General features: G+C 47.8%; 1 protein-coding gene across 15 annotated transcripts in view; it reads left to right on the forward strand.

The window, feature by feature from the left end:
- The window catches only part of ATP9B (ATPase phospholipid transporting 9B), a 250,770-nt gene that overhangs the window by 105,724 nt on the left and 118,560 nt on the right, over positions 1 to 26,486 (forward strand). For 11 of the 15 annotated variants that reach the window (XM_086683267.1, XM_086683265.1, XM_086683275.1 and 8 more), the window contains 3 exons: positions 7,972 to 8,052; positions 17,907 to 17,982; positions 24,346 to 24,422. In XM_086683267.1, the coding sequence (XP_086539393.1) occupies positions 7,972 to 8,052; positions 17,907 to 17,982; positions 24,346 to 24,422 (234 nt within the window). The remainder of the gene's footprint in view (positions 1 to 7,971; positions 8,053 to 17,906; positions 17,983 to 24,345; positions 24,423 to 26,486) is intronic. The other 4 variants (XM_086683271.1, XM_086683270.1, XM_086683276.1 and 1 more) reach the window with 3 other exon arrangements.

A 26,486-nucleotide genomic window follows, 5' to 3' on the forward strand; every position in this document is an offset into this window, starting at 1 on the left:
GCCGTCGTACTTCCTACTGGGCCGTGTGCACCGACACTTCACAGTTGGCTCTCTCGGAGGATTTTGCTGCCCTTAGAACAGGATGCTCCCTCTGGAGTTGTTATGGTTACCACTTGTATTAGAATCAGTTCTTTCACACTTGTTGTTCACGTAACTCTAGGCTGCTTGAAGATTTGTGTGCTCTCCACTCACCTGGATTAAAATTAAAGTAGGAGATAAATGTAAGCAGCAAAATAATATGTTTTCTAGAAATGAAAGAAGCCATAACATTTTAGACCGTTGCTTGTTTTTTGCTAAAGAATATTTTCTTTCTTTTCTGTTCTGTTCTTTTTTTTTTTTTTTTTTACATTTGTTTATTTTTGAGAGACAGAGAGAGCAGAGAGAGCACTAGTCGGGGAGGGATAGAGAGAGAGGGAGACTCCGAAGCATGCTCCAGGCTCTGAGCCATCAGCACAGAGCCCGACGCAGGGCACAGACACACCAACTGTGAGATCGTGACCTGAGCTGAAGTCAGACGCTTAACTGACTGAGCCACCTAGATGCCCCAAGAATATTTTCTGTAAGCCCGCCAGTCGGGGCTCCTACTGGGAGAGGAGAGCCGACAAGCCTAGCTTAACTAGGTCTTCCGGGAAGAGAAGAGGGTAAATACGAATCTCTAATATATTTTAAGGAATCTGAGAGGATACCACAGTCTGAACAGAAGCTGCCAAAAAGGACCAAGTGGAAAGTGAGACCACTTAGAATGACATGACTGCTGAAGTAGAAGCAGGCAGACAGGACTGGAAGGTGAATTGTTCTGTGTCTCTGAGCGCGAAGGCCAGAGATGAGAAACACCCCTCGGTGACTGTCGTTTCCACCGTGGTCCTTATGCTGCCTGCGGTCATCTTGCGTGTGTGTTTTCTGTGACGTTGAGGCCAAGTCAGCAGGCAGTAAGTCGCACATAGTGAAACTGCACACACTTGCACCTGTGAGGCCATCGCCACAGGCCAGAAAGCAAGTCCATAGCCCTCGTGACTGTCTGCCATCACCTGCCGCCCTCGTCCGCGTCCGTGCTTTCAGTCTGGGCCGCCCTCTCGCGGCTTCTCGTCCGCCCGCCTCTGTCTGCAGACAGTCTGTCCTTACATCAAATGGAAATTCCTTCTATTTTCCACCAATAAATGAACAGTGTTACCCGTCTTGGTATTTATGTCCCCTCCCTCTGATCGGTCATGATGTTCAAGAGTCGTTTCTTCTCCTGCGGAAGGATGATTCTTCCCCACTTTGGCCACCACTGCTCTTCGGAGACCTTGGCCGGCAGTCCCCCCTCCCTCCCCTTTCCTGACCCTCCCTCATGGGCCGGGCAGCCGTGTCTCAGTTTTAGTTTAGGTGAATGTATTTAGAGTTGTTTTATCTATTGGATTTTCATTCAGCTCTTTCTCTTTTCCTATTCGCTGGAGATTGCAATACACACGTAACTAAAAGTGTCTTGTAAAAAGGTAAAATTGTGTCACCTGACATAAAGCGTGAGAACTCACCCTGTCCTTTCTTCTGAAAGTGTATTGTGCCTTTTCTGCACGCATCTACGTTCATACGCATTCATATGCTTTTTATATGCATTATATCTGCATGTAAGCTGTTCCAGTGTTTCACTTGTATTTTAAAGAAATAAGTGGAAAAACAGCATTTTTGTTTTCCTTTTGCTGTTTATCATTTCTGTTCTTCACCGTTCCTTCCAAAAGGCTGAGTTTCTACTGCATAACACTTCCCTGCCGCCTAAACAGTTCCCTGCTGTTAATATTTCTTGTAGTGTATGTCTGCTAATAGTGAAGTCTCATTTTCATTGATCTGAAAATCTCTTTATTTCAGCTGTTTTGGTAAAAGGTATTTTTGCTGAATGTGGAATTCTGGGTTGACCTGTGTTTTTCCTTGTAGCACTTTAAACATTTTGTTCCACTGTCTCCTGCTTCCATTATTTCTAATGAGAAATCAGCGTTACTTTGATCGTTGTTCCTGTGTGTAATATGTCATTTTTCTCTACGGATTTGTGAGACTTTCCTTTCTTTGTTTTTTTGGCAGTGTGTCTTTGCTTTTTGATGTTGTTGTTAGTGTTGTTGTTATTGTTTTTTTGTTTTGTTTTGTTTTTAAATCTGTGTAGGGTTTTTCTCGGCTTCTTTAATCTGTGTGGGCTGTTAACATATTTAGCATGTTTTTAGTTATTACTTCTTCATAGGTTTCCTTCGTTCTTTCTCCACTCCTCCCAGGATCCCAGGCATAAGCATAAGCATGTTAGACCTCTTGATATTCTGCCAGTGGTGCTGTGACCATATTCTTTTCTAGATCTTTTTCCTTTGTGTCTTCGGAGTCATTATCCCTTGATCTCTCCCTGAATTCACTGATTCTATTCCGTCATCCCCAATCTGCTAAGCCCATCTAATAAACTTATTTCAGGTGTCGTATTTTTTTAATTCTAGAATTTCCATTTGGTTCTTTTTCCTTCAGTGTAATTTTTGTGTGTGTGCTTTGGTTTCACATTGATTATTCTTTAGGAGAATATTTTTCTTTAAGTCTTTGAGATGTTATAATTGCTTTGAAATTCTCATCTCTTAATTCTGATCTGGTCATCTCAGAATTAATCCTTTTTTTTTTTTTTTTTTTTAAGTTTACTTATTTATTTTGAGAGAGAGAGAGGGTGCTAGTGGGGGAGGGGCAGAGAGAGAGGGAAAGAGAATCCCAAGCATGCTCCGTGCTTCTCACGAACTGTGAGATTGTGACCTGAGCTGAAGTCAAGAGTTGGATGCTTAACTGACTGAGCCACCCGGGTGCCCCAGAATTAGTCTGTTGATTGAATTCTTTGCTGAATACAGACCTTGTGTTCTTTTTTTTTTTTTTTTTTTTTTTTTTAATGTTTTTATTTATTTTTGAGACAGAGAGAGACAGAGCATGAGCAGAGAAGGGGCAGAGAGAGAGGGAGACACAGAATCTGAAGCAGGCTCCAGGCTCGGAGCTGTCAGCACAGGGCCCGACGCGGGGCTCGAACTCAACACACTGCGAGAACATGACCTGAGCCGAATTTGGACGCTCAACCGACTGAGCCACCCAGGCGCCCCCAGACCTTGTGTTCTTGTGTCTTCATAGGTCTAGAAATTTGGATTCTTTTTTCAGCATTTCTAATGACAGGTTGTAGAGATTCTGGATGGACTTATGTCCTTCTGAAGAGTGCTGTGTTTTGTGTTTGGTTTTGTTTTAAGTGGTAGTTAACTTGGTTGAAGTCGAACTCTGAACTCTATCTTTCCTGAAATTGGGGGCTGCTGGAAACCCACCCCGAGTGTGGGTTGTGTGGGGTCAGGATGAGACGATGCCAGAAGTTAGGGCCCCTCTGAGGCACTCTCCTGTCTCAGGTCCCTGTCTTCACCATCACTCTTGAGCTGCTGTGGTTGCCCCAGTCTTTGACCTCTGTCTCTTTTGGCTAGTCTGCGTTTTTCTGTCTAGATATGGCAGCCACGCTAAAACATTCGTTCTGAGACAAACCCAAAATAAAACAGGTAACAAAAGACGAATACCAGAAGTCAAACAATGGTAAACTCTCTGTGTTGGGGGACCTTCAAGACCACCCCCAATTTTCTTACGGTTATTTATTTATTTGGAGAGTGAGTGAACACGAGTGGTGAAAGGGTAGCAGGGGAGGGAGAGAGAGAACACCACACAGGCTCCCGCTGTCAGCACGGAGCCCAGCATGGGGCCCGCCCTCACGAACTGTGAGATTATGACCTGAGCTGAAATCAAGAGTCGGATGCTTAACCGACTGAGCCACCCAGGTGCCTCAAGACCACCCCCCGTTGTTGGTTTTTTTTATGGTATTTTTTTTTTCACTTTTAATTTTATTTTTCATTTTTTAAAATGTATATCCACATTAGTTAGCATATAGTGCAACAGTGATTTCAGGAGTAGATTCCTTAATGCCCTTCCCCCACTTAGCCCATCCCCCCTCCCCCAACCCCTCCCGTAACCCTCAGTTTGTTCTCCATATTTATGAGTCTCTTCTGTTTTGTTCCCCTCCCTGTTTTTATATTATTTTTGTTTCCCTTCCCTTATGTTCATCTGTTTTGTCTCTTAAAGTCCTTATATGAGCGAAGTCCTGTGATTTTTGTCTTTCTCTAATTTCACTTAGCATAATACCCTCCAGTTCCATCCACGTAGTTGCAAATGGCAAGATTTCATTCTTTTTGATTGCCGAGTAATACTCCACTGTATATGTGTGTATATGTGTATATCCATTCATCCATCGGTGGACATTTGGGCTCTTTCCACACTTTGGCTATTGTCAACGGTGCTGCTGTAAACATGGGAAGACCACCCCCAGTTGTAATGATTCCCTAGGAGGACCCCCAGGACTCAGCACACAGTCCTCCTCATGACCACAGTTTATTCCAGTGAAAGGACATGGGCGCAGACAGCCAGCTGAAGGACTCGTGGGGCGAATCTGGAGGAAGCACCATGTGGGTTCCAGAGCCCCTCCCAGCGGCCTCACGCGGGGTGGGCTGCACACCCCAGCAGCACGTTGGGAGAACACGTGTGAAACGGCCCTATCAGGCGAGCACAGTGGGGACTCACGGAGGCATGTGCCCAGATGCCAGACTCCCGGAGGGAAGCAGGTGTTCGACATGAACCGGGTTTCCTGAACTCGGGAGGTTCTCATCTGGGAGTGGTGGGGACCCGCCTGAAAGGCACGTTTCGAGACCCCACCCAGCCTTGGGTGCGAGCATGCCTTTCCCAAGTCGGCTGTGTTCCTGTCTCGGCTCAGCCTACCCCCTCGGCCATGGTGTCCTTCCGGGAGGAGCGCCAGCCATATCGCCCTTGGACCTCACGCAGTGGGGGGAGAGCAGCCGGCTCCCTCGAGAGGCCTGGCCGCGGCCTCTAGAGCCACGCGGTCCACCGTTCGCACCGCGTCTGAGTGGGAGACCCCAGCAGCCGCTGCGCTAGGTCCCGCCGCCCCTTTGAATCTCAAATGCCAGTCTCTGGCAGCGGGAGGGGAGGGCCTGCCAACAGCTGTGAGCGGCAGCCGTGACCTTACCCTCCCCCGTGCTCCTGCCCGGTGTCAGGGCCTCTGCTGGGCCACCTGCAGGCCTCATGTCGCCTGCCCAGACTTTGAGCCGGAAGGGTTTTATGCAGGAGGCACAAAGCATTTTTTACAGGAAAATTTTTTTTTTTTTACATTTATTTATATTTGAGAGACAGAGTGTGCGCAGGGGAGGGGCAGAGAGAGAAGGAGACACAGAATCAGAAGCAGGCTCCAGACTCCTAAGCCGTCAGCACAGAGCCCGACGCGGGGCTCCAACCCACGAACCGCGAGGTCATGACCTGAGCCGAAGTCGGACGCTTAACCGACTGAACCACCCAGGCGCCCCAGGAAAATATTTTCATATAGCTTAATCCTGAAGATACGTTGTGTTTAGGAATTGGTCAAGAGGAAATCTGAATCTTCAAACCTTTTCACAGTGCCTTTACATGCCCCCCGCTCCCCCTTCTGTCCCCATCTTTTACTGGGGAGTGGCCCAGAAGAGACCATTCCCTTTCTGGGACAGTGACACTTAGTAATCAGACCGCCTTACTCTAATGTACACATGCAGGGGGGTGAGGGAAGTGGGGTCAGGCTCATGGTCCTCTGTTGCAGACCATGGCTGATCTGGAACGCCAACCACAAGTCAGCAGCGGTGAGATGTTCCCGAGACAGATGGGGCCGTGGAGGGGTCACCAGGAGGGGTGGGCCGTCCTCTTGGAGCTTTGGGCAGGGGTCACATGTTGGTACCAGAAGCATCTTGATTTCACGTGGCCCATCAGAGCACCAACCCTTGATCGTGGGCAGCTCAGGCGACCCCGGCCCAGCCCACGCCCAGGTGGTTTCTGTGGCTAACATCCCTCCCAAGGGTCTGAATTCTTGCACCGGCTGCAGCTCCAGGCTGTGTTTGCGAGCCTCTGCCTGCATTCGGCGAGGCACTGCTCGTGCCATGGTTGGAACAGCCCTGGCGGACAGCGTCACATCCAGCTCGGAGTCCGGTGCAGGCACGTGGGGTCTGTGAGTCCAGGCTTCTAATGATGCGACTTCCCGGCCGGGCCGTGAGAGCTGTGCTGCAGACCCGGCATCGGCCCTGCTCCGAGGACAGTTTGAGGGCAAGGTGGAGGTGCGCAGCAGGGGTCCCTCCGGCCTCCCTCCGTGGGGTCCCATCGGGAAGCCCACCCTGGTCAAAGGTCCACCGTCCACAGCTTTTACCTTCCTGTGCAGTGAGCTTGAGCCTGACGTGTTCCTGTGTGAGTGGCTAGTTTTCTCTTTTTCCACGAATTGTTTCCGTATTCACTGGGTTGTTGTATGAAACCCGCGTTTCCACTACAGAATTCACCTTAAACTCAGAAGTGCGTTCGACTGTGGTTCAGGGTGTTCAGTTATCCTCAGGCGCCTGTGCCGGCCGCTGCTGCTGAGGAGATCGCTCACGGAACCGAAAGGGAAGCCAGCCTGCCTTCAGAGGGCAGCAGGGAGACTAGGTCTGGGGGGACGCAGAGGTGAGGGCACTGCCAAGGAGTGTGGGGCACAGCGGGCTGGGGTTCTGGGCCTCCTCGTTGCTGTGTCCTTGACATTTCAGGCCCGTCGTAAGGACAGATTTCTTAAGTTTCTGTGTAGTGTTGTACTTGTCCAGCTTTTTGATAGCCAATTAAGGTTATATTTTTAAACACAAGTGAAATATCAAGAACTAAAAGACCTTTATTAGTTTACTCTGAAGAACTCGGCTGTACATAATCTACATTTGTGGGTATAACTCACCCACGTACAATATTATTTGTGTTCATGTGATTCGGTGTGAAAAATAGACTAGCACATTTAGATGGTAACAAACTTAAGATGTGTGCTTTGGGGTTTTGTCTTATGTGTCAGTTATATGTGGGCACTTTAGGGCGTGTGGAGTCACCACACAGAACAAAAACGAGGTCCCTCTCCCCTGGGCCGTCTAGTGCCCAGTGCAGTCAGAGTCCCGTGTGCGTTTTGGTTTTGCCAAAGTCCAAACAGACGAGGAACTTTCCAGTGTTGTAAACTCTCTGTGATCTCCCAGTAAAAACTATCATGCACCATTAAAAACTTGAAATTTGTTTTCAACACATTTCACTTATTATAACATTAATAAAATTATATATAGAGAGAGCTTTAAAAACTAAACTTTCTAAGTCAGCAGACATACCTTTATAATTGTCTTAAAATGAGATGCTTAAGATGTTGTCTCTGGAGACTTAGCTATTTAAACTTCCGTGTTGCCAGTGAATGGAATATCCTAAACCATTTCTTTCCTACTTCAACCCCAGTTCTGGGAAAGTCGCTATGATGTGTGGATAGCTGAAGCCTTCCCGTACAGTCTTACAAATACAGATCATGGGGATGTGGTTCAGGCCCGTGGGAGAAATGCAACACGCTCGTGGCTGTAAGGAAAGCAGTTGTGTATAGCAAATGCAGTAGCTGCTAAAGAAAAGCATGTAAACAAATCTAGGATTTGCTAGGTTGTTTTCTAAAACTTCTGCGGAATTGTGAGCTTTACTTAAATCTCACTAAATTCTTTGGTACCCGCTAACTCCTAAATACTCACACACGGTCTGACAAAACTTCAAAGCATACAGATGGGAAGTATACCTTCGCCTTTAAACTTGGGCCCGTGGGGCAGCCGCAGGCGGTAGGTGTCGTGTAAGTATCGCCCACGTGCTTTTGACACACACCTGTCATTAAGCAGCAGCGGTGTGTTAGAATCAAGAGAAATGGCCACACCTCTGTTGAGCTCATGAATGATTTCTCTTAGCTGCCCTTCCATCCTGACCCGTAGAGTTGGCGCACGAAATACAGGAAATCGGCCACCGCTTTTGATAACAATACATGACAAACGTTAGTTGGTGATTGAAAATTTTCCATGTAACTTTACTTAATTATAGTGTAATTAATTCGGATATTCTGTATTCCAGGACCTTTTTTCGATCAGTGCTTATGTTTATGCTCAGAAGCCACAACTGGATATTCACAGTTTTGAAGGCACCTTTACCAGGGTAAGTTAAGTCTTTTGTTAAATACAAATATATTCATCGTGCATACAAGTTAAAAATAGCAAACCTTACATTTGAAAGAGTACTTAGAGAATTAACACAGAAGTTTTGAACTGAAGCGGGAAAGCCTAGAGAATGTTTCCAGTTCTCAAATCTCCATGTATCCAGTCTCCGTGTGGGATGCGCTCACGACCGTGTTTCTGTTTAGCATATTTACTCTGGAAGAGGCCTTCACCCTGAAAATACTAGGAGTCAGTAAGATGAAGTCTGAAATTGCTATTTCAGCTTTGACTCTGTGTTACAGTTAATACACTAGAATAGCCACATCGTCGCCTGATTTTAGTAAGTGGGTGCGTGGATGGGCGTGTGCGTGTGCATTTGCTCACATAGACGCATGCGTTTCATTGAACTCCCTTTTCAGTGTTGAGGTGTTTTACTCTATCTTGAAGTCCCTTCTCCCCAGAGAGTCCTATCCCCTATTTGATAGGATTTGGACGACTCAGTAACTTTGGATTTAGCAGCTTACACTGATACTATAAATGCCTTATAAAAATTAAGGGGTTTTAGTACATGACTGGAGTTTACTTTTAATTGGTGCAGTTGTTGTACAAAGATTTCTGTTGGTGCAGTCAGCGTCGTTTCATTCTTGGTCACACACCAGGTGAGCAGGTGTCCTTGTTGAGAAAGCACTTACTGCGTGTCAGACGATGGGCAGATTGTGGGAATGCAAACAGGCGTGCCTGTGGGGAAGATGGTCATTGTTCTGTAACTTTGTTATTACATGTGCTTCAGTGAGAAAAGCATGTTCGAATTGTTGGTGGAGACACATGAGGAAGTGTATAATGAGATCTGGAGAAAACCAAGATCTTTCTGTGTTTTTGCAAAAATATTTATGGAAAAAAGCACTTCTAGTTAAAGACGAGTTGGCACATGTGAGAAAAAGCCTGATGAAAGGGCTTCATTAGCACAATAAATTAAGAGTTATTAGCTTAGCCACTGTTAATATTTTGGAAAATGATCTGCTGTCTTCTTTCCTGGTTCCCAGCTTTGTCTTGCTTACCGCTTGCTAAGGAATCACACCGAGTTCCGTGCGAGTGTGCGAGAGTGTGGCCGAACACAACCAGGCTGCAAAGCGCAGTTCACGCGGTGCGTGGCGGAGTGTGAGACTGAGCGTGTGTGCGCGCGCGAGTGAGTGTGCGGGGTGGGGGAAAGAAGGGTGGGGAAGGGCGGCCAGGTTCCATCCCAAAGGTCTGGTCGAAAGAAGGAAGAGGCCGTTTCAGGATTTCCAGCTTAGAGAGGATGACATTGGTGTTTGTAAAAGATCCCAGGCAGTCACGTGCATTTATGTCCCCCCGGCCTCCCCGGACCGAACAGGCCGCACGCTTGGGAGAAGGAAAAGACTGCAAACTGCACTTTTCTGTAAGGAGAGGTGTCCAGAATGGCAGGGTCTGCCCCAGAGCCAGGGCGCCACACGGGGGGTTGCTCTCAGGCTTTTGACTTCATCAAGGCCACGGTTCACCCAAGTTACGTGTACTTCGTGTGAATTCTGGCACGTTCTTGATACGCGTGGTTCAACCACCCGCCTTCCGCTGTCTCCTTTGGGTGTTTCCAACAAGATTTTGTTTCACGCCGTTCAGATACGTCGTCGCGTTCTGGGTTGTTTAAGGAGAAAAATTGTCATTCTTGTGTGCGTCTTTCCAAAAGGAGGAAAGAAAGAAACCGTGTTGAGTAACTGGTTTCGCCACCAGAAAATGGAATTCATCAGTTTAATTACTGAAGTATAAAGTCAACATTTGAAGAAGTGATACCTGCTTAGATTCCTTTTTCAGAGCGTGATACACAGAGGAAAAAATACACGCTTTGTATCAGCCTAAGTAATTAAATAAGAATCAGGGCAAATTAATTCACGTGCCCTGTGGCAGTGCATGTATTACGTGCTTTGCTGCCTACGCGGAGTCTGGTCGTCGCATTGTGAGTAATGTCAGGATGGCCTCAGCTGCTCACTGTGTGACATTCTGAGTTACAGAAATGATTCGTGTCATTATTAGTGGCACAACCGATTTGCTTATTGTTCAGGACCAAGCAATTCTCTCTGAAGTTTAGAGTTTAAAAGTAGCCAGTTTTGAAATAGTAGCAATGTTTGTGGGCCATTAACACCATTCAAGCTTCTTTATAAATACGTTTTCTGCTGTAATTTCTTAGAACCAGAGCACACGTCCTTGTTCAGGTCTCTTCCAGTCAAAATACTCCCCTTCTAAAAAGCAAATTTCTATTGTTTGCTAAATGCGGAAAAAACAGCCTCAAATGGTATCCTTTTGGTTTCTCCCTCCCCAAAGCAAATTTCATCTTGGCAAACTGTAACCTTAAGGAGGCGGAAACCCGGGGAGAAAGTTCCTCGGAGATCGTTTCTTTCCCATCCTCCCAGTGTTTATTCTGTCCTGTGTGAGATTGGTAAAGAGCTATGTCTTACAGTAGTTCTCTTGATATTAGAAAAAGTTTAAAGTCCTTCAGCGTTATCCAGAATTGAAACTGCATAAATACCGTGCTGTTCACGCACAATTGTGAGAGAAAGAGACTGGTGCGTTCACATGATTAGATAGTCGTGGAAACGTGGAGGGAGAGCCGGCTTAAACTTCCGAAACGGAATGGCACAGAACCTTTCTCTGCAGTTTAGGTAGATGGCCTGTGGGTCGTGCGGAGTTTTTAATGCCCTTACTCCTCTCGGGTCTGACGCAGCAGGGGACACCGTACCAGGCGACCTGCAGCGGCACGCGTGTTTAAACCTGCCTCCGTCGTCGTCAGGGAGCCGGAAGGGTGGCAGACCGCTGCGGTCGCACTGTGGTCCTTGCGCGGCCGCGGGCGGACTGGCAGCTGCAGGCGGGCGGCCTGGAGGAGGAGGAGGAGCGGAGCCGCGCAGCAGAGGCCGGACGGCCGAGGGTCCTCACGGGCGCGCCTGGGGAGGGGCTCCGCGTTCCTTTGCTGTCTGACTTAACTCACTTACTGGACCCACGGGGACGCCTGCTCCGTGCTCGGAAGGTCAGGGTCACCACCGTGGTTGCCTAGATAAGCATAGCAGTTGCCATGAGGCAGTGGAAATGAGTCAGAGTTCATATTAAAAAGTGTCCGTTTCACAGCTTAAATGATAAGTGTGTGAGGCGGCACTTGGCAGGATTTATCCAGGTTGTATGCTCGGTTTGCTCGGTTGTGGCTGAAATGCCTAGATGAACAGATCATTAAAGGATGTGCTACGTGGACCATATTTGGGAAGCAGGAATGAGACTAACAGTTTTCTGTCTGACGGTGCCTGTCAGAGTCGGATTCTGAGACCATCTCTGAATGAGTCGGAAGTCAGTCCTTCCAGTTCAGTTACAAGTTCAAGTACGAAACAGTTGATGCATAGACGCCACCTACTTCTCCTGAAAGTTGATGCTCTTTCCGTAAAATCATGAAGGTCAAAGGGAAAACTCCGTTTTCTTGGGCTGTTCATTTCTCAGGCAATTGTCATCTCTACTTTGAACGGCTACTCTGCTTATAAAAACGGGCCCACAGGGGCGCCTGGGTGGCGCAGTCGGTTAAGCGTCCGACTTCAGCCAGGTCACGATCTTGCGGTCCGTGAGTTCGAGCCCCGCGTCGGGCTCTGGGCTGATGGCTCAGAGCCTGGAGCCTGTTTCCGATTCTGTGTCTCCCTCTCTCTCTGCCCCTCCCCCGTTCATGCTCTGTCTCTCTCTGTCCCAAAAATAAATAAACGTTGAAAAAAAAAAAAATTAAAAAAAAAAAAAAAAAAAACGGGCCCACGTGGCAGCCTGGCATTTTCCTGTGGAAGAAACAAGCAGTGGCACTGGGGTACCCGAGGCACAGGGCTGGAATATGCTGATGGGTCGTAAGAACCCCAGGCTGCGGTGTCTCACCCGAGCGTGGGCTCTGCTTAGACACCCCACGTGTTTGAACGAGTCGAATCGAATGAACTCTCCTCTTCACACGGGGTGTAACTGAGGCAGCAGTAAATGCCCACCCACCTCGGCTCTTGAAACGAGTGGGTTGTTAGGAAACGGCAGCCACCTGTGTTCTGAACCCTGCACGGCACCCGGGTCTGGAGGCTGAGAAGACTTCTGTGTCCGGGGGTAGCTTTCTTCTTGCGGTGACGTAAAGCAGTGAGGGGAGACACGGAACATAGTGCTCGGATCGAGGAGGCCGACCGGCTGCTGACACGTGTTGCTGTCGCGTGCCTGCGAGGCACCTGTGGGTGGAGCCCCGTCCCTGGACTAAACCTAAGTCCCGGCATGTCACCTGACAAATATTTGCAGTACTAGGGGACATATTCTGGAAACTGTTAGGTTGGTTTAGATTTTGTGCCTCACGAATAAATCATAGAATCAGTTATATTAGAGAACCAAATATCTAGAAAGTATATTCCATGTAATTAGCAAAATGGCCAGAATTTATATCACTTCAAAATGGTTTGATCAGTGAATAGAAGGAAAACACCAGTAGCATAAACCTCTTGTTTCTTACATTCATTTTGTTTGTTTGTTTATTTTTTGAGAGAGAGAGAGAGAAAGAGAGAGAGAGAGAGAGACGGAGTGTGAGTGGGGGAGGGGCAGAGAGAGAGGGACACTAGGAATCCGAAAAAGGCTCCAGGCTCTGAGCTGTTAGCACAGAGACCGACCTGAGGCTCGAACTCACCAACTGCGAGATCATGACCTGAGTCGAAGTCGGACACTTAACCGACTGAGCCACCCAGGCGCCCCTCGAGTTAATTTCTAAATATTTTATTATTTTTGCTGCTAGGAGGAATCGTTTTTATAATTTACTTTACAGATTGTTCACTGTGAGTGTATATAAATGCAAGTCATTTTTGTGTGTTGCCTGTGTATCCTGCTACTTTGGTGAATTCGTTTGTTCAGTCAAAGAGTTTTCTTGTGGAATCTTTAGTGCTTTCTACTTTTAAGGTCATATCATCTGTAGACAAGTAATTTTACATATTCTTACCCATATGGCTTTTATTTCTTTTTCTTGCATGATTGCTGTAGCTTGAACTTCGAGTACTGTGTTCCAAAGTGAATAGATACAGTGAAGGTAGGCATCCGGATGAAAAGGTTTCAGTCTTTTACCACCTGGGGTGATAGTCTCTGTGGCCTTTTCATGTATGGCTTTTACTTTTACTTTTTAAATTTGTTTATATAAATTCAAGTATAATTAATTAACATACGGTGTAGTATTGGTTTCAGGAGTGGGACCCAGTGATTCAGCTCCTGCATGCAACACCCATGCTCATCCCAACAAATGCCCTTAATATGGCTTTTATTTATGTTGAGGTAGTTCCCTTCTCTTCCTAGTTTGTTGAATTCATTTTTTTTTTAATCATAAAAGGGTATTGAATAGGTGCTTTTTCTTCATCAGTTGGGATGTTCATGGGGATTTTTTTCCTTCATTCTGTTAACGTAAGGTATGACATTGATTGGCTTATATTTTGAACCAACCTTGCATTGTGCTTGGTCATACTGTACAATCCTTTTAATATTTTGCTAAATTCTATTTGCTAGTATTACAAGATTCTTGCATTAGTGACCATAAAGGATATTGATCTCTAGTTTATTATTCTTGTCATGTCTCTGTCTGGCTTTGGTACCAAGGTTGCACTGGGTTTATAGAGTGAGTTAGGAGATGTCCCTCCTCATTAATGTTTTGGAATAGTTGGAGAAGGATGGAAATTAGTTTTTCTTTAAATTCTTGGTATATTTCACCAGTGAAGTCATTGGATCCAGGGTGTTTCTGTATCAGATTTTTTATTATTGATTCAGTCTTTTAACTAGATGTAGGTCTCTTCTCATTTTCTAGTCATGATTAGCGTTGGGAGGTTTTGTGTTTCTAGAAATTCACACATTTCATCAAATTTCTTGGCACACAGGTGTTAATGTATTCTCTTATAATTTTATTAATGTAGAATTGTAGCGGTGTCCCCACCTTGGTTTCTGATTTCAGTAATTTGAGTAGTCTTCTTTTTTTCTTAGTCCATCTAGCTAAGGGTTTGCCGATTTTGTTGATGTTTTCAAAGAACCAACTTGTGGTTTCATTCATTTTTTTTGAATTTTTTATTTAAAACAAATTTTTTTAACGTTTATTTTTGAGAGAGAGAGAGAGAGAGAGCACAGAGGAGGGGCAGATAGAGAGGGAGACACAGAATCCGAAGCAGGTTCCAGGCTCCGAGCTATTAGCACAAAACCCGACGTGGGGCTTGAACTCATGAACCAAGAGATCATGACCTGAGCCAAAGTCAGACACTTAACTGACTGAGCCACTCAGGCGCCCCAGCTTTCATTCGTTTTTTAAATTGTTTTTCTGTTATTTATTTCATTTGTCTCTGTTCTCATCTTTATTTTTTCCTTCCTTCAGCTAGCTTTGGGATTAGCTTATTCTTTTTCTAGTCCCATAATTGTAAGGTTAGGTCATCGATTTGAGAGCTTCCTCTTTTTTAATATAAGCGCTTCTCGCAGTCAGTTTCCCCCTTAGCACCACTTACGTTGCACTTCGTAAGTTTTTGCAAGTTGTACTTTCAGTACCATTTGTGTCTAAGCATCTCTTAATTTCCTTTGTGATTTCTTCTTAATTCATTCGTTGTTTAAAAGTGTTTAATTTCCACAATTTTGTGAATTTTCTGTTACTGATTTCTAACTTTATCTCATCGTGGTTGGAGTAGATACTTCATATGATGATCTGTTGAGACTTCATTTGTAACATAAGGTCTGTCCTGGGAAATGTCCCGTGTTCACTTGAGAAGAATGTGTTTGCCATTCTGGGTGGAGTGTTCTGTATGTCTGTTAGATCTAGTTGGTTTATTGTGCTGAGTTTTCTATTTACTTACCTGTGGCTGGTGGTTCCAGCCGTAATTGTGAGTGGGATACCGGGGCCATAATTGTGAGTGGGTACTGGGGCCACGATTGTGAGTGGGATACCGGGGCCATAATTGTGAGTGGGTACTGGGGCCACGATTGTGAGTGGGATACCGGGGCCATAATTGTGAGTGGGTACTGGGGTCTCTAACTATTACTGCTGAGCTGTCTGTTTCAATACTCATAAATTCTGTCAGTTTTTGCTTCATATATTTTTATAGTTTTTGTTAGATGCACAGTTTATAATTTTCCTGCCCTATTGAACATTTAATAATATAAAATGTCTCTTGTAACCTTTTTTGATTTGATATTTATTTTGTCTGATGTTCCTGTGGCCGCATCTGCTTACTTTGCTTACTATTTGCATGGAATACGTTTCTCATACTTTTCACTTGCAACCTCTTTGTGTCTTTGGATGTAAAGTGAGCCTCCGCACGTAGACACCATAGAGTTGGCTCATGTGTTTTTATCCATTGTGCCAATCTCTGTCTTTTGATTGTTGAGTTTAATCCATTGATACTTGAAGTAATTACTGAAAAGAAGGGACTTCCTTCTGTCATCGTTCATTTTTTTCCCACATGCCTTGTAGGTTTTTTGTCCCTCATTTCCTGCATTACTGTCTTCTGTTGTATTTAGTCGGTTTTTGTAGTGAAACGTTTGAATTTCTCATTTCCTTTTGTGTATATTCTATAGCTGTTTTCTTTGCGGTTACCATGGGGATTACATTTAGCATCCTAAAAGATATAATACTCCAGTTTGAATTTGTACCAACTTACGTTCAATAGCATACCGAGGCTCTGCTTCTGTATGGCTCCTTCCCCTCCCTTGTGTTTGCTGATGTCACACAATTACCTCTTTATGTGTTCTGTGCCTGAAAGCATAAGCTAATAATTCTCCTAACACCAGCCTCTTAAGTAATGTAGAAAACAAGATTTGGAAGTACAGACCAAAGTGACAATACTAGCTTTTGTGTATGAGTTTCCTCAATTGCATAGAGAACAAAAAGGGCAGCTCCCAACCACGTTATGATAACACTTGCTTTTATAATTGCCTATTTGTCTTTATTGGGGTGTTACTTCTCCGTGTATGTTCCAGTCACGGCGTCCCGTCCCTTCCCTGCAGGGCCGCCCGGCACAGGTCTTGCGGGAGAGGTCCAGCGCTCACACGCTGTCTTAGCTTTTGTTTGTCTGGGAAGGTGTTGATGTCGCCCTCACGTTTGAAGGACAGATTTGCTGGATCTAGGGTTCTTGGCTGACGTGCGCGTGAGTGTGCGTGCGTGTGCATGCGTGTGGCTGTGTCTGTTTTCGAGCACTTTGAATCAGTCAGCACACTGCCTTCCGGCCCCCCAAATTTCTAATGAAAAATCTGCACACAGCCTTATCGGGGGCCCCTTGTGTGTGATGGTCTGCTGCTGCCGCTGCCGCTTTTTTTTTAAACTGCTTGCAAGATTCTCTCTTTGTCGTTGTCTTTTAGAAGTTTTGTTCCAACGCGTCTCTGTGGGTTTCTTTGAGTTCATCTTGCTGGATATGGTTGAACTTCTGCAGGGTTTACTTTCCCGTCTTCCAGCGGATTCGGGGTGTTTTCACCCATTGTTTCTTCACGTGTGTTCTCTGCCCTTTTCACTGCGTCCTCCCCTTTCAGGATCCCACGATCCGTTTATGGGTTTGGTCCCTGGGGCCCCACAGTCCGTCAGGCCTGTTAATTTTCCTCAGCGTGTTTTCATTCTGTTTCTCAAACTCGGTCCTTTCTGTTGCTCTGCTTTCGGGTTTGCTGACCCCCCTGCCTCATCGCATCTGCCGTGAATCTTCAGGGAAACTGTCATTTCAGTCATTGGACTTTCCAGCTCTGAGGTGTCTTTTGGTTTCTTTTGGGGTTTCCTATCTCTGTCGATAATTTACATTTTGTTCACACACTGTTTTCTTGGCTTTCTCCACATCTTCATTTCTTGGAACCTATTCGGTACTTTTCTTTTAAAGTCTTTGTCTAGTGTATCTGACGTCAGGTCTTTCTCAGGGATAGTTTCTCTTGATTTGTAATTTTTCCTTTTAATCGGCTGTCGTTTTCTGAGTTGTTTTATTTATATTTTTTAATGCCTTGCTATTGTTGAAACTGTTTTTTGTTTTTTTTTGTTTTTATTTTTTTTTTAATATAGTAATGTGGTAACTCTAGAAGGCAAAATCTCTCCCTTCCTCAGGTTTTGCTGGGTTTTTAGTCATTGTATTGGTTTATTTTAATTATTACAGACTGTCTCTGTGCCGGGGGTCAGCCTACATTTAATGTCTTCTCAGGTCTTTTCCGAGCCTTTCCCTGGGCCTGCACGGTCACTTGCTGGTTTTTCCCCCCCCATGTGTGCAGTTGTTCTGGAATGTCCTAGTCTTTAACGTGTGGCTCCCAAAAGAGGAAAAGTGGAAAACAAAAGGGGGATAAGAGGGCACTTATCCCCTTGAAGTCACTCGAGCTGGAGCTGGAGGGGTGACAGCAATGGCCGCCAGCCTCTGAGTCCGCACCTGTGTGGTCAGAGCATGGCCTCCTGCCGTTTGGGGGACAGGGTCCTTTTCGTCCACCTGGCTTCTGCGGGCCGCTCCAGAAACACGTGCCCGGCTGCCTGCCCCATGGCTGGGGCGCGGGACGGGTAGGTGCTGCTGTGCTGCGAGCTGGAATGGACCAAAATCGACGACTTCTCCCGGACACGTGGCAGGCTTCGGGCAGAGTCCACAGTTCTAAAGCAGTCCCATCACACAGGTTCCGCCCCTGCTGTTGTCATCTGGGGGGGGAGAGATTCCCGGGGCCCCTGCTCTGCCGTCTTCCCAGAATCCCCTGTCTAAAGTCCCTCATTGTTCACTTTATTTTGCAGTGCGTCCCAGCGCTCAGTAAGTGCGCCGGCTTGTGCACTCGGGTTTATCACTGTGGATATCTAACATAAAAAAGTCGCTAACTTGCTGTTTTCTTCCTTTTCTGTCTGAACAGGAAGACAGTGACCCGCCCATTCACGAAAGTCTCAGCATAGAAAATACACTGTGGGCGAACACCATTGTGGCGTCAGGTAAGAAGTAAGCTCTTACGTTAGCGTGGACGCTCACACACGGGAGATTCTGCACAGTGTCTCTGGAAGTGCCTGTCCCACACGGGGACCTTAACAATATGCCCTGGGGGCCGGGGGCAGGCCCTGGGGCTGTGCGTCCCAGGCCAGCGCTGGCTGTGGCCTGTGTGCCACCTGGCATGTTCAGTCTGAGGGGCAGGGCCCAGAGCCGCCGCGAGCAGTGTGCCTGCCCTCTGTGCCTCGGGGCAGGGGCGCTCTGCTGGCCGTGACGACTCTCTTCGGCAACCCTGTCGGTGCCCCCGGGGCGCGTGGTCCTTACCGAGAGGCGGCGGGACAGGGCCCGGGGCGCGTGGTGGCCTTTGAGGGATCTTCCAACTCCTCCTCAGTCATCCGCAGAATTCATAGGAGGCCACTGTGGTGGGTTGAAGAGTATTAGATGAGGCAGGGGGGACCTTGGGATGTAGTTCATGTTGGGCCTTTGGGGGCCAGGGTAAAGGTCCTTCACTTTTTTTGAGTGAAAGTGGAGGATGTTGGAGTATTCCTAGTGGCTGAACAGGAGGGTCACCTAAATTTACGTTTCGGAAAGTGAAGATCTCTGGAGTATTGAAATCTAAATGATGATCAGCTTTCCAGAAAAGTAGTCGACTTGCCAGTGGTAAGTGGGACTGAATCTGAGAAGCAGGAAGCCTGAAGGATGCTGGTAGGGGTGGGGAGGCCAGGGCGCGATCAGGGGAGGGCTGTGTGTCTTACCTGTGGCCCGACGCTGGCCGCCCTCCTGTCTGGGAGCTCAGTCGCTCTTCTGGTGGTTTTGTAAGAATCCCTCTCAGGGCCGGGTGCCGGTGATGCAGCGTGGGGCGGAGTGCTTACGGGTCCTGGCCTCGGGCGCTCACGGGCAAGGAAGAGAGACTCTGCTAAAGTGAGGCCGCCACGTCAAGCTGTGTGAAGTACCACAGGGAAGGAGAGGGTGCCCCGAAATCATAGACGCCTCAGTCCTTACCTGGTGAGAGCAGAGGGGGGGCTTAGATTGAGGAATAGACCGGTGCAGCGGGCGAGGGGGCGGAAAGGTGTGGGAGGATTCTTGTCGCACCCGCAGCCGCTTGAGGGCCTGGTGCCCCGTGGGCCGAAGAGGGTGATGCCCGCGTGCCTGGCGCACGGAGAAGAGACGGCCACACACGCAGGGCGGTTCTGTGCGCGTGTGCGCGAGGGCCTGTGTGGGCACGTGTTCACCTTTTAGGGAATGGAGGGTCAACCGGGACTTCGCTATACACATGTCCCAGAAAAAGGGTGACGGCATACAGGACAGTTTTCATAGAAATTCCATGAGCTGTTTCAGGATTTTCATACTGATGGATTTTAAAAATCTCCTCAAAATAAAGAGAAAGAGGAAGTAAGGATGGCACGCGTAGGAGAGATGCGGGGGGTGTAGGCCAGGTCTCGGGCCGTGTAGGCCTCGGGGAGGGGAGACTCACGGTGCCCCTGGAGTCACCGTGGAGGGGGCACCGTCACCAGGAGAGATCTCCGAATCCTGTGCTCACGCTTCCTCCGCATGGCTGTTTCCTGTTCACCTCACTGACCCCCGAGGATCACCCAGCCTCACCTCGTTCGTCTCGCCGCACGGGCCACGGACTGTGGCTCAGAGAGGCCCACGTCAGCGTGGTCACGCGGCCAAGCTGTCGCAGGGTCAGGATTTGAATCCGGGTGGCTGTCCTCCACAGCGGTCACCCTTCAGCCCGTAGCATTTTATGGTTTGTAGACAAATATTTACAACATACCACACGTTAGCTAAGGTTGGTCACGGATTTTACATTTTCTCTGTCTGGAGTTAGGTTCTGTTTTGTTCCCGTCATATTGAAGACACTCTTTTTAAACCATTCATTTTATGTGATCCTGTGTTTCCTGCATGTTGGCCCGTGGCCCGTCTCCCCACAGACAGAGAAGCGCCCGACCGGAAGGCTCGTTCCCTGTACCCGCCTTCCTGCCCTCTCTCCAGGTGACCTTTCACCGGTGGCCCCTGCTTGCGCGCCCTGGCGGTGCGCGCATTAGGCATCAGATACGCTTGCCGTCCTGAGAACCGTTTCTTGCCCCATGATGTGCAGACTTCAGTTTGCCCGGGGTTATTTTGTCTTCCAAGAAAGTATTTCTGTCGCTCTAAAACCATCCGTTCAGAAAAATTTAAATAAGACACATCTAATTTTAATTTGTGTTTGGACATTTAAAAAATGCCAACTGTTTTCATTAATTTGAAATATTTTAAGACATCCTTACCTTAGTTTAAAAACCTTAATAACGTGAGCAATTAAGGGCTCGTGTCTTCTTTATAAATACTTGATTACAAGTTGAGAAGGAAAGATTGGAATTTTTTTAATCTTATTTTTTTAAATGTTATGTGTCAACGGGATTCAGGTTGCCTCCTGTGTGAAGTGAACACGGACCTTCCTCCCCGGCCCTGGGGTCCTGATGCGTGGGGTCGAGGACTCGAGTTAACAACACAGAGGACCCGAGGACTGAGGGTCCCACAAGAGGGGCAAACACAGATGCTCATGGGCCGCCCTCTTCCCCTTGTAGGATTCGTAAACGTCATTTCTCCAGAGCGGAGTCATGTCCCAGAGAGCGGCCGTGGTAGCCAGTGTTGAGCACACTTAACTGCCAAGAGCCTGGAAGCAGAGATGTGCGTCTGGGGCAGGGCTGCTGGGCGTGTGCGCAGACGGAGGTCTAGGGTGACCCCCCCCCCCCCCGGGGCAGGGCTGCTGGGCGTGTGTGCAGACGGGGGTCCAGGGTGACCCCCCCCCCCAGGGCAGGGCTGCTGGGCGTGTGTGCAGATGGGGATCCTGGGTGACCCCCCCCCCCCCCCCGGGGCAGGGCTGCTGGGCGTGTGTGCAGACGGGGGTCTAAGGTGACCCCCCCCCTCCCCGGGGCAGGGCTGCTGGGCGTGTGTGCAGACGGGGGTCTAAGGTGACCCCCCCCCTCCCCGGGGCAGGGCTGCTGGGCATGTGTGCAGACGGGGGTCTAAGGTGACCCCCCCCCGCCTCCCCGGGGCAGGGCTGCTGGGCGTGTGTGCAGACGGGGGTCCAGGGTAACCCCCCCCCCCCCAGGGCAGGGCTGCTGGGCGTGTGTGCAGATGGGGATCCTGGGTGACCCCCCCAGGGCAGGGCTGCGGAGCGTGTGCTTAGACAGGGGTCCAGGGTGACACCCCCCCCCCCCCCCGGGACAGGGCTGATGGGTGTGTGTGCACACGGGGGTCCAGGGTGACCCCTTTGGATATGAAGTAATTCAGTGTCAAAAGAATTTGGACATATATATTGTTTTTGGTTTTTGGTTGTTTCATTTTTCTTGGTAATTTTGGGCACGGCGATTTCTAAAACTAGTCCTCATGACAGATTAGAAATTTGAAAATCAAACCTGTCCCTTTAGCATGCATGGTTTGTGAGGCTCCTGCTGCAGAGAGGTTGGTGGATTAGAACTGGGGTGGCAGGAGAAGCTGTCCCCTAGGGTCCACTGGAGGGACCCGACCCGGAGAGCTCTGGTGGTGGTGAAGCACTGCTACAGCGGGGGTACCGCAGGGACACGCCAGCACACAGTTCATCGCTCCCAGCGAGGGCTGGGAGTTGCTGCTTCTCAAACCTTGCGTGTCATGGGGCGGGCGGTCTTGGCAGCTAGGAGGTGGGGGAGGCAACTCTGCCCTCCCTTCCGGCCCATCCGATCCCCACCCCCCCGACTGTGTGCACAGCTGGTGGAGCCCAGACCTGGTGCGGGGCACAGCAGCAGCTGCGTCCCTGGCCTCGGTCTCTCCGTGTGCATCCGGGTGGGGTCTGGCACCTGGGTCCCCAGCACCCTCGGCCGCTGGCCAGAGTCTTTGCCGTCCCCACCATCCTGGGCACGCGGAATCGCTGTAGCGGATGGGCAGCCCGTGCTTGGGGGTTTGTGGAGACGGGTGCCGGGAAGGTGGTTTTCACACTGACCCGGCAGGTTCCTGACTGATAGTGCACAATGGCTCTCTGGGTCCGTCTGTCTCTACGACATGGGATCCTTGTCAGACTTTCTGATGCCTGTGCTCTGTTGTGTCCCCTCCCTGGTCTCATGATATCCCCTTCCCCACACGCACACTGTTGCCACGTATACAGGGCGTATGCGACCTCTTAGCCCATACCGGTCCGTAACTAGGTGCCATTTGTCAATGAGAGTGGAGCGTCTTCCAAATACTTCGTGCTGATTTGAGTAACGTTAGCAGTCAGAGCGCGTGACAGGCTCAGAAGAAAATGCACTCCGCACGGAGGACTCATTTCTGTTGAGCATGAAATGAGGTAACACACACGAGAGCCTTCGCCAGACTTGAGTAGATTATGCAAGTAAGATTACACGAGGACTCTGTTAAATACTCACCACGTGTGGGGGATGTGGCCCGCAGACTCCGATTCTGTGCGAGGGCTGTGTGTGTCTGATTGTGTACGGTGCCTGTGTGTGTCTGATCCTGTATGGTATCTGTGTAAATCTGAGTGAATTGTTCCTTGTTAGCTTTCACTATTTCTCATATTTTGATGCTTTTAACTGTGATGCCAGCCTAGAGTCAACATTGCTAATAATTTGTCTGGATTTTAGGACAGGTTTTGTAGCCTGATTAATTTTTTTGTCCTGAGACTTGTTTGTTCTGCTAATATTAAAAATAATTTTGTAGTTTGTCTTGTTTTTTTGTTTTGCTTTTTTAACATTAGCTTATTTAACGGTAGACACTTTCATTTTTTAAATTTTTTTCTTAAAAAAAATTTTTTTTTAATGTTTATTTATTTTTGAGAGAGACAGAGACAGAACACGAGCAGGGAAGGGGTAGAGAGAAAGGGAGACAAAGAATCCAAAGCCGGTTCCAGGCTCTGATCTGTCAGCACAGAGCCCGACCCGGGACTTGAACCCACCAAATGTGAGAGCATGACTTGAGCTGAAGTCGGACACTTAACCGACTGAGCCACCCAGGTACCCTGTGATATTAGACACTTTCATATTTTGGTTAAGTTAAACTTGATGGGCAAAAAAGGGAGAAAATCCTGATCTGGTTAGATTGAGCCTTTGGTTCACTGACTAAAGAACGTCTGATGTGTTGGTTTTGAAAGTCCCTTCCGGTCCGGTCGCACTGTGTATGTGCTGTGTCCCCACGCGCTGCGTACAGGGCTGCTGTCCGAAGTGTGTCTGGGTAATACCGCGGGAAGGTAGCCTGTGTGCAGTTTGGGCCAGCCTTCATGCTGCACGGGGGTCACTGTTTTCGGGACACGGTAAATTCGAGCCTCACAGCTTTCCGGATGGCACACAGTTAAAAGTGGGAGCGGGGGCGGGGGCGGGGGGATGCTTATTTTCAAATAAAAATGTGTAACCTCTGCAGATACGACCGCTGAGGTCCTGTGCCATCTCCCGCCTCCCTGAGCGCTCTGCGGAGGAGACCGGTCGCAGGGTCGCACGAGTAACTTGCAGCTTTCTGTTCGCGTGCACCCAGGGGCTCACTAAGATCACGTGCGCTCCGTGGGTCCTAATGACTCGCGACATTTCACACGTTACGGTAGCGTGACGTCACAGAGTTTTTGTATCACCGTCGTCTCCGTGAGTCCTGCTCGGCAGCTGCGGACGTGACCGTCCCCTCACCTTAATCGCTTCTCACCGCCAGAACGTACGAAGACCAGAAAACCGGGAATGTAAATGATGCCCGGCTGCAGTTTAGAAACAGACTTGAAAGGGCTTTCGTTTGACGTTGCGGAGGCGAGTGCCTCTGAGCCTTTCGGGGGCTGTTCCAGGGGTGTTTCTTCATTCTTCTGCCTCACGCTTGACAGGCCACAAAATGATCGCGTGCGCTTAGGAAACCACACCTCCAGGGGACGTGAATAAAAAAGACTAACGATATCCGCGTTCAAAATCAAATAATTTGTGCGTAATTGTCTCTCACTGCTTTAATTGTATCTGTGCTGGAGCGTCAGCAGAGGCTCCGACTCGCGGTCCTGCCCGAGCCCCTCGTGCGGGGAAGGTGGCTCAGCCGGTGCCGTCCGGGGGCGTGGGTCCCGGGACGCAGCCTCTCCTCACGTACCTCCGGCACCGGCAGACGGGAATGGATGAGGGGCCACCCTTTCCCTTGACGGCAAAAAGCATAGTCGTACATTTTCTAGTGTGCGTAGGCGTTGCTTGAAGATTCGTTTGAGTTGTATGTTGAATGGAGTTTGTTTTGAAGTTGAGACTAGACTTTCCTGAACTAGCCCAGTCAAATACGCTGTTGGATAAGTTTATATAAAATTAAGTAGCGAATAATATTTTCCATCAAGACCGTTGATTAGAAAGTGTTCTCTGTGCTCACTCTGAGGCCTCTCGGTAAGGACCGCTCTCGTGTTTTTGCAGGTACTGTAATAGGTGTTGTCATTTATACGGGAAAAGAGACTCGAAGTGTAATGAACACATCCAATCCAAAAAATAAGGTAGGCTAGATTAAGGAGCGGCTGCTTTAATGACTTGATTTTCCCTTTCAGTAAGAAAGTGCTGCGCTTCTGAAGAGCTGGTTTGCTTGGGCTTAATATGTCCCGTAAAAACACACTTCCAGAGATGGTGGTGATTCCAGATGTGAACTGTCTGTACTTGTGTCACAGCATGCTCAAACTGAACAGCTTCCGACAGTGTCTTTTCTTGCTTAATCAGAGGCGTTTATGTCTCTTAAGTTTTCTCTGTTGGACATAAAATTTGCCTGTAATTTGATGGTTAATTGTGGGTCTCTTCAATTTATTTATTTTATAATTTGTTTTAATTTTTTGTCTCGATGGTTCATTTTTAAAATAAAAGAATCTATATTAACATGTTACAGTATTTAATTTGATAGTATGGCATGGTTAAACTTGTTTTATTTAAGTTACTTTCATCGCATAAGAAGCATATTGAAAATCAGATTTTAGTTTTAAAGACTGCTTGATTATATTTCTAAATTGATTGTATTTGTTATATTCCTAAAATTATTATTTATGTAGTCAGCATGTGTGTGTAAGTTAGATTGTAACGAAAAGTTTGAATTGTTAGCTGTTATTTGGATAATACATGTTGTATGTGCTGATGCCTGCTTTATGAGAAGTTCATGCTAACTGTGCATTTTACTCATTTTTTATTTGAAATATAATTGGAGGTGTGTCTAAGAACAAAAAAAAACCACTCTTCGTGGATTCATACCTTGCTTTGTGAGTAATAGAAAAAGTTAACTTTCGTTGGAATTTTTAGTACAAAGCAACAGAAGTGAAATAATTCTTTGAGGAGATATTTTAAAGGATAAGATGTGTTTCTTCTTTTCTTCTTTCTTTTTTTAGCTGAATACTGTTTTAAAAAAAATAGTTAACCCTTCTGGAGCACCTGGGTGGGGCTCAGTCAGTTGAGCATCAGACTCTTGATTTCGGCTCAGGTCATGATCCTCACAGTTTGTGGGCCCGAGCCCTGCGTAGGGCTCTGTGCTGACAGCGTGGAGCCTGCTTGGGATTCTCCCTCTCAAAATAAAGAAATAAATGTAAATCAATAAAGTAAAACAGTTAACCCTTCCAACATTAGGAAGGCATCCGTGACCCTCTGAATGTCTCCCCGTCTGCCGTGCAGCAGAGCGGCACTGACGGCTTCAGGTCTGGAGGGCCCTGGACTCCACCAGGGTCACACGAGTCATCCTGGTGAGCTTGACGAACACTGTGTCTGTCAGGACTCCCAGATGGCTCTGTGTGTGACACATCGGCTAAAGCGAAAGAGAAATGTCGTACTACTAGCATTTTAGTGTAAATTCTGGTTGTGATAACCGGGAGAATTATGCTTATCGATTATGTTACGGCTTTGCACTAATTTGAAGAAATCAGAGTCCTTAATTCCTCAGTAGAGTTGAGTTTATTTGAGAATAAACTATTAAACTATCGACGGAATCGCATGCATACATGCCTATGTTTCCTGGGAAGTACGGTGATCTTTTTTCTTCAGTAAGCAAGACTAGAATATTCTAATAATGCGTGTGTGGGTCGTAGCGTGTGTTTTCTTCCTTAATCGTTTTGCTTTTAGGATGAATATTGAGGGCAAATTCAATTTTAAATATTAAGTTTTAAAATCTTAGAAGTTGTCCTGTCATTTGACGTGACTCCTGTCTCCGGGCACCCTGTTCTCTGGCGCGGCGTACATTCTGTCCCCTCCCACCGTCCCCATGCGCAGCTCGCTGTCCACACGCCTGTGCTTCTGGCTCACGTGCTCTTTTCCGTGGGTGTTGACGCAGGGGCAGTCAGGCGACCTTTCCCGTTGCTGCCTGCGGTGAGGAGCTGGCCCAGGGTTTACTGGTCAGAGTCGGTGCTGCCACCAACCAGCTCTGTGGCCCTGGGCAAGTGGCTTGATTCTGTGTCTTGCTAAGTAAACGTCCCCCGACATTACTGTCTTCCTGTCAAGTGAAGTGTGCGCTGTGAACACGTGCCATGCTTCTTCAGCCCAGCCCTCGTCGTCAGTCCCGAGATGCTCACTGTGCAAGCAGCCGTGGGGCGCTC

Source organism: Puma concolor, chromosome D3 (assembly GCF_028749965.1).
Source record: "Puma concolor isolate L17-30 chromosome D3, mPumCon1.1.hap2, whole genome shotgun sequence".
NCBI lineage: Eukaryota > Metazoa > Chordata > Mammalia > Carnivora > Felidae > Puma > Puma concolor.